This window comes from Nuphar pumila, chromosome 16 (assembly GCF_984573655.1).
Source record: "Nuphar pumila chromosome 16, dmNupPumi1.hap1.1, whole genome shotgun sequence".
NCBI lineage: Eukaryota > Viridiplantae > Streptophyta > Magnoliopsida > Nymphaeales > Nymphaeaceae > Nuphar > Nuphar pumila.
The window spans coordinates 82624400-82638340 of NC_143264.1; the positions used below are offsets into that span (position 1 = coordinate 82624400).

Sequence of the window (13941 nt, forward strand, 5' to 3'; positions counted from 1 at the left end):
TGGTGTTGTCCATCAAAGATCGTGTCCTAAGATCCCACAACAAAATAGTTTGGTCGAAAGGAAGCATAGGCATATCATTGAAACCACTAGAACCCTTCTTATTTCTTAAAGTATTTCAAAAAAAAATTGGGCCAAGGCGGCTCTTGCTTCCGTTTATCTTATTAATTGTATTCCATCCAAAAATTTAGATAAAATTTCTTCTTTTGAGGCTCTATATGAAAAAGAACCCGATTATGATAGATTAAGTGTTTTTGGTTGTAAGTGCTTTGTCCTTACAGATAAAAATGATAAACTCTCACCAAAAGCCGTTTCTTGTGCTTTTCTTGGCTATTCTGAAACCCAAAAAGGGTTTCAATGTTATGATACTAAGAATGATAAGTTATATGTCTCAAGGAATGTAACGTTTTTGGAAAATGATAGTGGTTTTGAAAAGAAGAAATCTCATTTAGAAAATGCCGATTATTCCTTTCTTTTTGATCTATTATCTAAAGATGATGATATCTCTAGTGATGATGAATCAACATATAACAGTAACAATAAAGTGGTTGAATTCAACAATAATTCTAACCCTACTATCTCTCAAGAAGAAAATATATCTAGAGACCCTATCACTTATACTCATAGAGATAGACGCACCTTTAGAAGTGCTATTGAGCGATATAGTGAACCTAGCGAATCTATCTTCACACATGATTCAAATCCTAGAAGAACCGAAAGAACAAAAAGAACTCCCTCTAGATTCGTTTCCTTTGATTCTTTCTCTCCTAAATATCGGGCTTGCTTAAGTGTCATTCACTCATATTTTGAAACAAAAATTTTTGAAGATGCCAAACGATGTATTGAATGGAGAGAAGCCATGGAGAGTGAACTCAAAGCGCTTAGGAAAGCCAACACTTGAGAATTTCAAACACTTCTCCAGTGGAAAGAGAACTATAGGATGCCAATGGGTGTTCAAAGTCAAAACCAAGAGTGATGGATCTCTTGAGAGGTATAAAGCTCGTCTAGTAGCTAAAGGGTATAGTCAAGAATACTAGATTGACTATGAAGAGACATTTGCTCCAGTAGCTCGTATGGTTACTGTCATATGTCTCATCACCATTGCTTTCATTAGAAAATAGAATATTTACCAAATGGATGTCAAAAATGTCGTTTTAAATGGTGACCTTAATGAAGAAGTTTACATGGATGCTTCACCTGGTATGAAAATTCCTAAAAATAAAGTTTTTCATCTTCGTAAAGCTTTTTATGGCTTGAAACAAGCTCTCAAAGCTTGGCACGATAGGTTTAACAATGTAATGATTGAAAATGGTTTCTCTTCATGCTATACTGACACTACATTGTTTGTTAAGAAATTTGATGTAGGAATTGTTATATTACTGTTATATGTTGATAACAGGAGATGATTCTAAAGGAATCAAAAGTATTAAATCTATCTTGACTTAAAATTTTGAAATGTCAGACTTAGGATTTTTTGACATATTTTTTAGGAATAGAGTTGCTTTTTCTCACAGAGGTTATTTTCTGCTTCAAACTAAACTTGCTTGTGAGATCCTTGACAGATCAGGAATCACAGATGACAAGGTCCGTGAAACTCCTGAAATAGTGGGTTTGAAGATGAAAATTGATGATGGGATTCTTCTAAAAGATCCCACACCTTAAACAAAAGAATATTTCTATCTTCTTCTTCTAAATTAAGTTTAATTGCTTATACTGATTCTGATTGGAGAGGTGACCCAAATAATTGTAACTCCACCACTGGGTTTTTGTATTTTTTTAGGCGAATCACTAATTTCTTAGAGATGAATGAAGCACCAGAAAGTATCGCTTTCATCCACCGAAACTGAGTATAGAGCCATGACATCTACCACCATGGAGATTGTTTGGATTTGTAGCTTGCTGGAAGATAAGTTTTAGGGCCCACAAAATTATGTTGTGATAATAAAAGTGCAATCTACATTGCCAAAAATCATATATTTCATGAGCGTATGAAGCATATCGAGATGGACTGCCACTATATTCGTGAAGAAAATTTAAGAAGAACCATTGACCTTCCTTATGTTACATCAGAATATCAACTGACAGACTTCTTCACCAAGGTGTTGTGCTCTCCAAGATTTAATTTTCTTCTTGGCAAACTTTCAGTTATGTCACCCTAAGTTTGAGGGGGTGTGTTAAAATGCAATGTTCTTTTTATATATATTCATATATATATATAGAAAGATACATATACATATATATAGTATATGTATCTAAGTATATATTATATATAAATATATATTCAAAGCCGATAAGGGTGTTTTAGTCATTTTTCATATTTTACGCATATTCTCATTTGAGAATATGATTGTATTCTTTTTTTTATTTTTTATTTCTTTCTTTTTACTTTTTTATTTTTTAGATTTTCATAAATTACATGAAGTGACAAAGAAGAAATTAAAAAAGTAAAACAATTTTTGAAAAACTCTTTTGAAATGACTGATCTTGGGTTCCTAACATACTCTCTTGGGATAGAAGTATCATATTCCACCAGAGGATATATATTGTCACAAAAATTTTTTGCTTTAGATATCATTAACAGGTTAGGATTATCAAATGACAAAGTTGTTGATACTCAAGAGATTGTCGGAATGAAGATGCAGGCTGATGATGGAGTTTCTTTAGACAACCCAACTCTCTTCAGACAGCTTGTAGGATCTCTTATGTATCTAAGTATTACAAGACCTGACATAGCTCATGCTGTACATATAGCTAGTCAATTTCAACATGCTCCAACACCAGTTCATATGGGTGCTCAACAACTGGTTTTTGTGTGTTTTTAGGTGAATCTTTGATTTCATAGAAGTGCAAGAAACAACAAAAAGTGTCACTATCATCCACGGGAGCTGAGTATAGAGCAATTATGACTACTACCATGAAAATTGTGTGTCTCAGACAACTAATTTCAGATATGGGTGTTCATCTTCAGAATCCTACAAGATTATGCTGTGACAACAAGAGCTCTATATACATTGCTCGAAATCATACGTTTCATGAAAGGACTAAGCATATAGAAATAGACTGCCACTTCGTTCGTGAAGAATACTTAAAGAAGACTATTGATCTTCCCTATATAACATCAGAATATCAACTTGTTGATTTCTTCACCAAGGCACTGTACTCACCAAGATTCAATTTTCTACTTGACAAACTTTCAGTGATTGCACCATAAGTTTGAGGGGGACGGTTAGAAAGTCACATATATACGTATATACTTGAATATATATATATAGTTATATACTCTTTGTAATACAAGAGTATGTATATATATATATATGTATGTATTTAAAGTATATACTTATGAAATACAATTTTGTAATATGTATTTTTATATTTCTTATTTTATTTTGTCTTTTTTATTTTTTAGTCAAGTCAATAGTCAACATTTGACTATTTGACCAGCCATTGGGCTGTTCCCAACGGCTATAGCTCTCTTTCAAGTCTATAAATAAGGAACTATTTTCTCCATTGTCAAGTTTCTATAAACTTGATTATTTGTGAGATTCTTTACAGATAATAATACCAGCATTTTACCAAGGTTGTGTTCATTCCTTCATTTATCCTTTAAACATATTTTATTCATTGTAAATTTTCAGTTTGATTGTATGTAGGCCCTTTATAATTTCTTGTCTGGATGCAGCATGAAATTCCTTCTGTGTTCTTTTTCTTACCTTGAAGTTTAGTTTTGATACCAAAACGCCCATTTTTTAATTGATATTGTCATCTTGATACACAGGCTGCATGGTAATGTTAACATTTACATGGTTCGTTACTTCGTTGTTGCTGGCAGGGAATACACTTGGATCCAAGTATTTACCTAATGGATGAGGAAAATAGAGAATTATCTGGGTCAGTTAAAAAGGAAAAAGTTCTGCCATCTGCTCCAGAGGCTTTGATTGATAACATTGCTAATTCAAAGGGGGTAGTTTTATCAGGTTCTACAGATAATGTTTCTGGCCATGTCAATTCACATAATATCGAGAGCCATAGTTGCTGTGAAAATAGCAATGAACAGAGAAACTCAGGGAACCATGTGCCAGAAGTAACTGAGATTCAAATACTGTCAGATATTACAGATACTGTTTCTGAATCCCAAGGTTATATATTGATATCTGTTTTTATTCATTTTTGCTTCTTTTGTGTTTGTGTGTGTAGGGGTTCTTGTTGATCTGTTAAATATATTCTTGTCACTTTTCTTCTCTTTTATTCTTTCTTCTTAGCTTTGCCTTTTGTGATTAAATAGGTAAAACTCTTGTAGCTAAGGATTTGAAGGTGGAAAATACAGCAAAGGACAAACCCATTGCAGAGCCAGTAATCATCCCCATTGTATTGAAGATGGCTGACTTTGATCACAAGGTCAGATTCAAGCTTTACACTTTTCATATTCTTTTTTCTTTTTCCTCTTTTGCCTCTATTTCAATAATTGTTTCGTTCACCCATTATGATGCTGGCATAAATGGTTTTTAGGAGTTGTTTTGTAAGGTACTAAAGCAAACAGAAGCAAACTCAGAAAAACAGGACTATCATTTGCTTTAAAAGAAAAGCAATTATTGTCACCTGTCTGCAAGCCCCTGGCGCACTAATCCCAATCAATAAGAAATGGAATTGAAATAACAGCACAATTTGTGTGTGAAGAATAGCTGCAGCGCACATGAGGAGGCTACTCACAGCATCTAAGCCCACATGTTAAACAATTGATTGACACCAACAAAAGGATGTTTTCCTCAAAACCAGTATTTGTCCCCAAGCAGTGGGATGCAAATCTAGCAACCTTTAGGCCAAAGAATCAACTAAACAGAAATTTGAAACATGAAAAAGATGTGTTTTTTCCAAGACAAACTGGTTGTGGGTCTATTGTAATCTCTGATAAGTGATAGCAGATTTGCTGCCATATCTGGGATCTACTAAAAATTTACCATTTATAGTCTCTGGAGTTGTCTCTAGTTGGGGCAACTGCTAATGACAGTGCTCTGACTGCTGATGTCAACAACAACACAGAGAAGTGAAACAGGCAGAAGAAAAAAAAGGTGGTGGTGGTGGTGGGGGGGGGGGGGGAGGGAGAGAGGGTTGAGCCTACCTTAAGTGAGAAGACGTCGAAAATGAAGACTCTCTTGCAAATATTTTGAATTATCTGCAGAACCCTAAGGTTTTTGACACCATGATTGGATGAGTGCAAACTGCGACACATACTCAATGCAATAGAAGCAAGATGCCCTTATATAAAATTGGTAAATGGACATTAAATATACTGTACAGTATCAATGAAGATGGATTATTTTGCCCTCTTTTCTGCTGTTCACTATTTTGTTGTTCTGTAAAAATCTATTCTTATGGTGATAAAAATCAATTCCTTCAACTCCATGGTTTTTTAAGGGATTAATGCACCAAGATGGCGCCCCTTTCTTTAATCATTGCTGTGATTTACAATATAAGGATGTTTTTTGCAATGCAGTGTTTTGATCTTTAATCCATCAGAAACTTCTAGAAATAGATGTCTTTAGGGGTCCATGTTGTATACTTTATTCTTGATGTAAGAGTTCATTTTTTTGTCTGGAAGGCTCAAGTTTTATTCTCTTTTCCTCGATTTAATACAAGTTTGTTAGAAATATGTTTGACTGTTACCTGGATTTAGTAATTGCATGTATGATCTGGATGTAGGCCTTACTGGAGGAATGGATTTCTACTCGAACATTTGGCGATAAATGTCTTGCTCAGGTATTTGGTTTAAGTCTAATATTTTGTCTTGTTTTGTTTTTTGATAGCCATTTAATGCCTCATTATGAAATTCTCTAGTAGTAGTATTACAAGGCCCCAGGCAGAGCCTAAAAGTCAGTTCTCTATCATATCTTGCTGCCAGTTAAAAAAACAAGGGCCCTTTTGGTATTAACAAAAGATGGACGGAGAATAGGGGAAAAAATTTGTTAACTTTATGTGTGGTAGCTGTCTGCTGTCCAGCTTATTTTTATCTCAGTTAAATAATTTTCTCCAATTCTCAGATATGTATTTTTCCGTAATTTGTTCTGATCTATCTCATAATTTTAGACATGCTACATGGCTATCATCTTGTTCAACTAATTTATGGCTCTTTTTGATTATTCTCATTTGGCATCTTTTTTTGTATAATGTTTCCATGGTATCTATTTCTTACTGTCTCCACTTATCTTTATCTTCAGGATCATGATACTTTAGTTAGAAATTTGAAGACTATTCAAGATTATCTTTGTTCATTTGAGTCACAGGTAAATTGTTTTTTTGATGGTTTATGTTTATATTTTTTTAAATGATTGAGAATGTAATGTAGCTTGGAACAAGATATGTCTGCCCCTTCATGCATAACCTTTGGTTACAATGTCATTTGCTTTGATTTTTTGTTGCATCTAGATCCGATTAATATCAAACCCCCAATCAAGATTTCCAATAGTTTGAGTTCTTATAAAATCAGGATCATGTTTGTCTTTCACTGCTCTAAAACTCAACATCTCCCAGTTATTATTATGTTTTTTTAAGGAAAGAAAATCATTAAAGAATAGAAATAGTACAAATCACTAAAACTAATAAAACCGATTCTCTAGCTTGTATCAATCTGGAGATAAGAACCAATTGACATTCGCGACTTCAGCATTGGCTTCACAAAGTCACCTTGTGACAACCCTTTTTATGCAATTTGGGTTCCAACTTGGTGACCAAATAGTTGTGAGAGATCTCAGCTCTATGACTCCAGCCTCTTGTCTTATGGGCAGCGCTGTAACCTGGCGGACCACACTCATGCCAGACTTGATAGGCTTTTCCTGTTCAAACCTAAGTCTTTGGCTGTACCAGGTATTATCAACCCCTAAGGAAGGGGAAGAGCCATATTTGCTTTATTGCTTAAGAAAGAAGGCGGAAATTAGAATTTATATACATCCTAAGAGGCAAATCTCACCATATGTTTAACCAACCTGTGCATGTGGGTCTCTACTTATACAATGCCGGAGCTTAACAATGTCAAAGATTTACTTTGAACTTGTTCATGCACACTTAACAAAGATTGATGTTTAGGGAGTAAGATTTGACCTTTGATTTGAAAAATATCTTCATTTTTTTGTCGAATCTCCTTCCATTACTTGTTTGACTTTGATGCACATTGGTTCTAGCTTGAAATTTGAACAGTGGAAACAGATTAAGTTCATTTCTATAGATAAATTTGTTTTGATCTATGTCACATGGGTGCGGGTGCGACACGGGTGCGGTGTAATTTAAAAAAATTTGGACACAGGGACTCAGCTATATATGTATATATTTAAAATATATATATATATAAGACTCGGTCAAAGTTGTGCCCATTAGGGGACAAGTGATGAGTTGTGAAGCCTGATTTAGGGGTTTTTTTTCCTTACAGGAGGGGGGGGGGTTCCCCCCGGCGCCCCCCCCCCCGCCCCCAAGATTTTTTTTTTTAAATTTTGTAACCCAGAATTTTAAAAAAAAAAAAAATCCAAAAAATGGACCAAAATGACCCTGGGTGCGTTGACCGCACCCAGGGTTGGGTTGACCGAGTCCAAGCCGCACCCGTGTTGGTGCGTGTCGATGCGGGTGCGTCGATGGAGCCGAGTCTGTGTGACAGGTTTTGATATGTGCATGATGTTAAAATGTGTTATTATATATATTATATATATTATATATATTATATATATACACATTATTGTAATAGGCAATGCCCATCAGGGGCATTTTGGTCATTTTACATTTGTAAGAAGTTCTGTCCAATAGGGACAGATTTTTAGTTTTACATTTTTTATTTTCTTTATTTTTGTTTTGTCTTTTTTAGTTTGTATAAAGGCTCTATGGTCAAAAGACCATAGAGCTGTTGGGAGCAATCCCAACGGCTATATTTATAACCATTGGGGTTGTTTACCCCTCTTTTGTTTGATGTTTTTTACTGAGCATTGTTAGTGAATAAAGATTATATTTTTTACCTTGTGTTCTCTTGTTGGTCTCTTGTGGCTTTTGAATGCACTCTTGTGCTATTGTATTTGACTTGGCTTATGAATTGTTCCTTAGTGGACTTGTATTTGTGCTTGTGCACATTGTATTTTGCACTTTCCCTTGTTTCATTACATGGTATCTGAGCTTCTCGGGTTCTTGGACCTTGGTACTCATTGATCGTGGTAATCAAGGGAACGTGTGATCGTGGTTGGTGTGTTTGTGACCATCTTCCTCCCTCTCTCTCTCTCTCTTTCTCTTTATTTTTCTTTTCACCTTCATCATGGAGCAAGATACCAAGATTGAGCTCTCTTTCAAACTCAGTAATGAAGTATGCGGAAGAATTTAAGAATGCAAATGCATTCACAATGTCCAACACCGGACTAATACACAAGCATAAGAGAATAGGATTCCACAAGGAAACAATAAAAGGCCTTCAAAGAAGGCTACAACTATAAAATGTACTCTTTATTATAAAAGAGGAGCTTGCAAAAGCATGAAGAATTACAAGGGGATGCACCCCTATTTATACATCAATGAGGCACTTGGGGGCTCCCAATAGAGTCGTTGGGAGCCCCCAGCGGTCACAATTGTGACCGTTGGGGGCCCCAACGACTCTATGGTGGGCCCCCTAAGTGGCTCAAAAAGAAAGTTTTAAAAAATAAAAAAGGAAAAAGAATAAAGAAAATAAAAAGAGAAGAAAAACAAGTACCCCTATCGTGTACTTGTGAAATGACCATAATACCCCTATTAGGTATTATGATGTATTTGTATATATATATATATGTATAATAGTACATTTATTTTAACACCCCCCCTCAAACTTTACGGGGAGATGACCGAAAGTTTGCCAAGAAGAAACAAGAAGCAATGAGCAGGAAGTGCTTTAGTAAAGAAATCTACGAGCTGGTATTCAGATGTGACATATGGCAGTGTAACTATCCCATGGAGATACTCATCACGAACATAGTGACAGTCCATTTCTATATGTTTAGTCCGCTCATGGAAGGTGTGGTTGCTGGCAATATAAATGACACTTTTGTTGTCGCAGCAGAGCTTCGAAGCACCCGAAATTTCAACTCCCATATCTTGAACAAGACTTCGAAGCCACACAAGTTCCATTGTAATAGTTGCCATAACCCGATACTCATCCTCAGTGAAAGATAATGAGACTTTCTGTTGTTTCTTGCATCTCCAGGCGATCAGCGAATCTCCTAAAAAGACATAAAAGCCAGTAGTTGAGATTCGATCATTTGTGTTACCTCCCCAATCAACATCAATATAAGCAAGTAAATTTAATGAAGAGAGTGAGGATATGAATAGCCCTTTAGTTAAAGTATTTTTGATGTAGCGAATGATCCGAAGCACAACACTCATATGCACAGTTGTAGGGGCATGCTGAAATTGGCTTGCGGAATGCACAACATGAGCGATATCAGGCCTGGTGATAGTCAGATAGGTGAGAGATCCAATGAGTTGCCGGTAAGGCGTAGGATCATCCAGCAGAACTCCATCCTCCAACCGTAGTTTAGCATTGATAACCTCGGGAGTCTCCGCTTTTTTGTCATCTGAAATTCCATATTTGGAACATATATCTGCAGCAAGCTTCATCTGTGACAAAATATACCCTTGGGGAGAGTACGCTACTTCAATACTAAGAAAATACCTAAGAAAACCCAAATCAGACATATCAAAGTTATATTTTAACATATTTTTAACAATAAGAATAGCACTTTCATAATTGCCTGTGATGATCTTATCATCAACATAAAGCAGAAGAATGATAATACTATTACCTGCACGTTTAACAAAGAGAGCAGTGTCAATATAACATGAACGAAATCCCAATTTTATCATGATAGCACTAAATCTATCATACCAAGCCTTAAGGGCTTGTTTAAGGCCATATAAAGCTTTTAATAATCGAAGAGTTTGACCTTGGTTAAGATTAATTCCCGGCGGATGATCCATATATACTTCATTTAATTGACCATTAAGAACGGCATTTTTAACATCTAGTTGAAATATAGGTTTCTTTGATGATGCTACAACAATTAGAGTTCTAACACTTATCATGCGAGTCACAAGGTAAAAGTCTCCTCATAATCAATGCCATATTCTTGTGAGTATCCCTTAGCAACTAATCTTGTTTTATATCGTTCTAGAGAACCATCACTTTTTGTTTTGACTTTGTAAACCCACCGACATCCAATAGCTTTTTTATTTGGAGGAAGTTTAACTATTTTTCAAGTTTTAGCCTTATTTAATGCATCTAGCTCAACTCTCATTGCTTCAACCCAATGAGGTGTATTTTTTGCTTGATTATAATGAGAAGGTTCATAGTATGAATGCAAAGCTATTAGACAAGCTCTATAGTTAGGTAAGAGAGATTTATATGAGACAAACCTATTAGGTGGAATTGATTCCCTAGAGGATCGCCTAAGGGAGATTTCTTCTAGAGGTTCATTAAACCGCAAGAATTTTTCTAAAGCATTAATAGATTGCTCTTGCTCACTTCGGGTGTAAACTTGGAGATTGTCACCATTAGTTGGTGATACCTCAATACCATGAGAGTCATCACTATGAGTACTTTCTAGGATTTCCGGATGACTTAAAGAGTCATCATTTGGATCTTCTAAAAGATCATTGAGAAACATATATTCGATTTCATTTAGTTTATCTAATATTTGAAAACCATTTTCATCTTCTAAAAAAGTCACATCTTTGGAGACAAATAACTTATTGTTTTTATAGTCAAAGCATCTATAGCATTTTTTATTTTCACCATATCCTAAAAATACACATTCAATTGCTTTTGGTGACAACTTATCTCTTTTATGTAAAAGAACAAAACATTTACATCTAAAAATACGAAGACGATTATAATCAGGAGTTAGGTTAAAAAGCTTTTCATAAGAAGAGAGATTATTTAATTTTGAAGATGGCATTCTATTGATTAAATAGGTGGAGGTTAACACGGCTTCAGCCCAAAAATTTTTAAGAATATTTTTAGAAATAAGTAATGATCTAGTGGTTTCTAAAATATGTCTATGTTTTCTTTCGGCTAGGCCATTTTGTTGAGGAATTCTTGGGCATGATCTTTGATGACAAATGTCATGTTATTTTAAATATAATTGAAACTCATTTGATAAGTATTCTCCACCCGAATCAGATCTAAGAATGGATATACGGCTTTGAAATTGATTTTGAACTTTTGCATAAAATTCTTTGAAAAAGTTAAAAATTTCCGATTTAAGGTTAAGAAAATAGATCCATACATATCTAGTATAATCATCAATAAAAGTAACATAATATGAATAACCACCTTTAGATAGAACCGGAGATGGTCCCTATACATCGGAATACACCAATTCAAAAGGTCTTGTAGACACAAAGGTTCTTATAGGAAAAGGAATAGACTTTATTTTTCCAAAAATACAATCTTTGCAATTGATATCTTTTTCTTTACAAAACTTGTTTCCAAAAGGAAAAAGATACATTTTAGAGTAACTTGGATGTCCAAGTCTTTTATGCTAAGTTTCAATATTTTTATCTTGGACATAAGTACAAAAAGAGGTATTAGGGAGCGTTAAGTGATCCATAAAATAAAGATCTCCCTTTCTATGGTCTTGCCCAATCCGCTTCTTGGATCGGAGATCTTTCACAAAGCACCCTTGAGATGAGAAAGATATTTCACATCCATGGTTGGCAATTTGGGAAACGGAAAAAAGGTTAAGATTTAGTTTAGTAACTATTCTTACTTTTGGAACAAAGAAATTTTGAATATTTTTAGGATTAAGAGTTCCAATACCATTTATTTTGAGAAAAGTTTCATCGGCCGTAGAGACACAAGATATTTTTGAATTAGTGCTCACGTTGGTTAATGCATTTTCATGGGGAGTCATGTGAAAAGAAGCTCTGGAATCTAAAATCCAAGAATACGTACCGGGAGGAGATGATGAGGCAATGGCGGCACCGGAGGTGGAAGAAGTGACCTTTAGAATTTGTTTGAGAGCCATCGAAATTTGACCAAGAGTGTTCTTGAGATCTCCGTTTTTGCCTTCATCTTTTTTGGTGGAGGATTCCTCAACGGAGCCACCTTTGGCTTGAAAGTCTCATTTAACTTTGGGCAAACGGGTTTGATATGTCTCGGCTCATAACAATGATGACATATAATCATCTTCCTTCCACCACTTCCTTGTTTACCAAAATGAGGTGGCTTGTATGTTTTAACATGATTGCCGGGTTTAGACACGACAAGAACTTCATCTATGCTTTTACTCATGCCATGCCTAGTCTCTTCTTGAGTGATTTCGGCAATAACATCCTCTAATGGAAGAATAGTAGATCTATGGAGGAGTGAGGATCTTACTTGTTCAAATTCGGGACAAAGCCCAAATAAAAATTGAAACAATCTATCTTGTTCCATTTGTTTTTGTCTTAGTTCCATATCCTCCATAGCTAGCCATTTAGGCTCTAAAAGAGCCAATTCATCCCACAAAGGGTTTAGAGCACTATAGTAATCTTGTATGCTCATATCCTCTTGTTTTGTAGTTCTAACTTTTTCTTGAAGAAATAAGCTCTTGCAAGATCCTTTTGGGTATACATCCCCTTCATAAAAACTCAATCTTCATTGGTTTGACAAAATTTAGCAATATTTGCAGATACCTTAAGTTCAACATTATTCATAAACCATGCTAGGATTTTTGCATGGTTGCTCTCCCAATCTTCCATTTGGCGATGATGATCTTCAATTACTTTGAGACGAGCATTACCTTCAAGCACTTTCTCTTGATCTCCTTCCATCTTTGTGAGCTTAAGTTGGGGTTCCGGAACGGTCCCCATTACATAACCCCAAAGCTTCTTTCCTTTGAGATTATTTTCTATTGCGGATGCCCACATCATGTAATTTTTTCCATTGAGCTTGAATGATAGGTCGATCTTGGCTTCCATTGCTTCAATACAAAGATTGAAAAAGGAAGAAAGTAGAAAGAGACAAGATTTCACCTTAGAGAATTGAATAGCTCTGATACCATGTAATGAAGTATGCGGAAGAATTTAAGAATACAAATGCATTCACAATGTCCAACACCGGACTAATACACAAGCATAAGAGAATAGGATTCCACAAGGAAACAATGCAAAAGGCCTTCAAAGAAGGCTACAACTATAAAATGTACTCTTTATTATAAAAGAGGAGCTTGCAAAAGCATGAAGAATTACAAGGGGATGCACCCCTATTTATACATCAAGGAGACACTTGGGGGCTCCCAATAGAGTCGTTGGGAGCCCCCAACGACTCTGTGGTGGGGCCCCTAAGTGGCTAAAAAAGAAAGTTTTAAAAAATAAAAAAAGGAAAAAGAATAAAGAAAATAAAAAGAGAAGAAGAACAAGTACCCCTATCGAGTACTTGTGAAATGACCATAATACCCCTATAGGGTATTATGATGTATTTGGATATATATATATATGTATAATAGTACATTTATTTTAACAATAACTATATGATGTGGTTTGCCATAATAGAGAACCACATTAAGGGGAAGAAGTTTTGGGGGTACATGAGTGACACTTCTCCTGAGCCTCAACTAAAGCTCACCAAAATTAAAGGAGACCAAGTAAAGGCTCTTGAAGGAGAAGATCGAACCAAGGCTATATATGAATATCAAATGAGGGTAGAGGATTGCTTAAGCTATCATGCTAAAATCCTAGCATGGTTTATGAATAATATGAAAATTAAGATATGTGCCAGCATTGTCAAGTTTAGAAAGGCAAATAAGGCATGATCTTTTTTGAAGGGTATGTATACTTAAAAGATTTCTCAAGACAATTTTTTGCAAAAAAAGGTTAGATCTATTAAACAAGGGAATATGAGTGTCTGAGACTATTTCAGTGCATTATCTCATTTGTGGGATGAGTTAACACTCTTTGAACCTAAGTGGGAAT

General features: G+C 35.2%; 1 protein-coding gene across 1 annotated transcript in view; it reads left to right on the forward strand.

The window, feature by feature from the left end:
• Nucleotides 1-13941, forward strand: part of LOC149813860 (uncharacterized) — a 38840-nt gene that overhangs the window by 12526 nt on the left and 12373 nt on the right. The window contains exons 10-13 of the mRNA XM_089991928.1: nt 3827-4133; nt 4280-4392; nt 5695-5751; nt 6210-6275. Of these exons, the coding sequence (XP_089848054.1) occupies nt 3827-4133; nt 4280-4392; nt 5695-5751; nt 6210-6275 (543 nt within the window). The remainder of the gene's footprint in view (nt 1-3826; nt 4134-4279; nt 4393-5694; nt 5752-6209; nt 6276-13941) is intronic.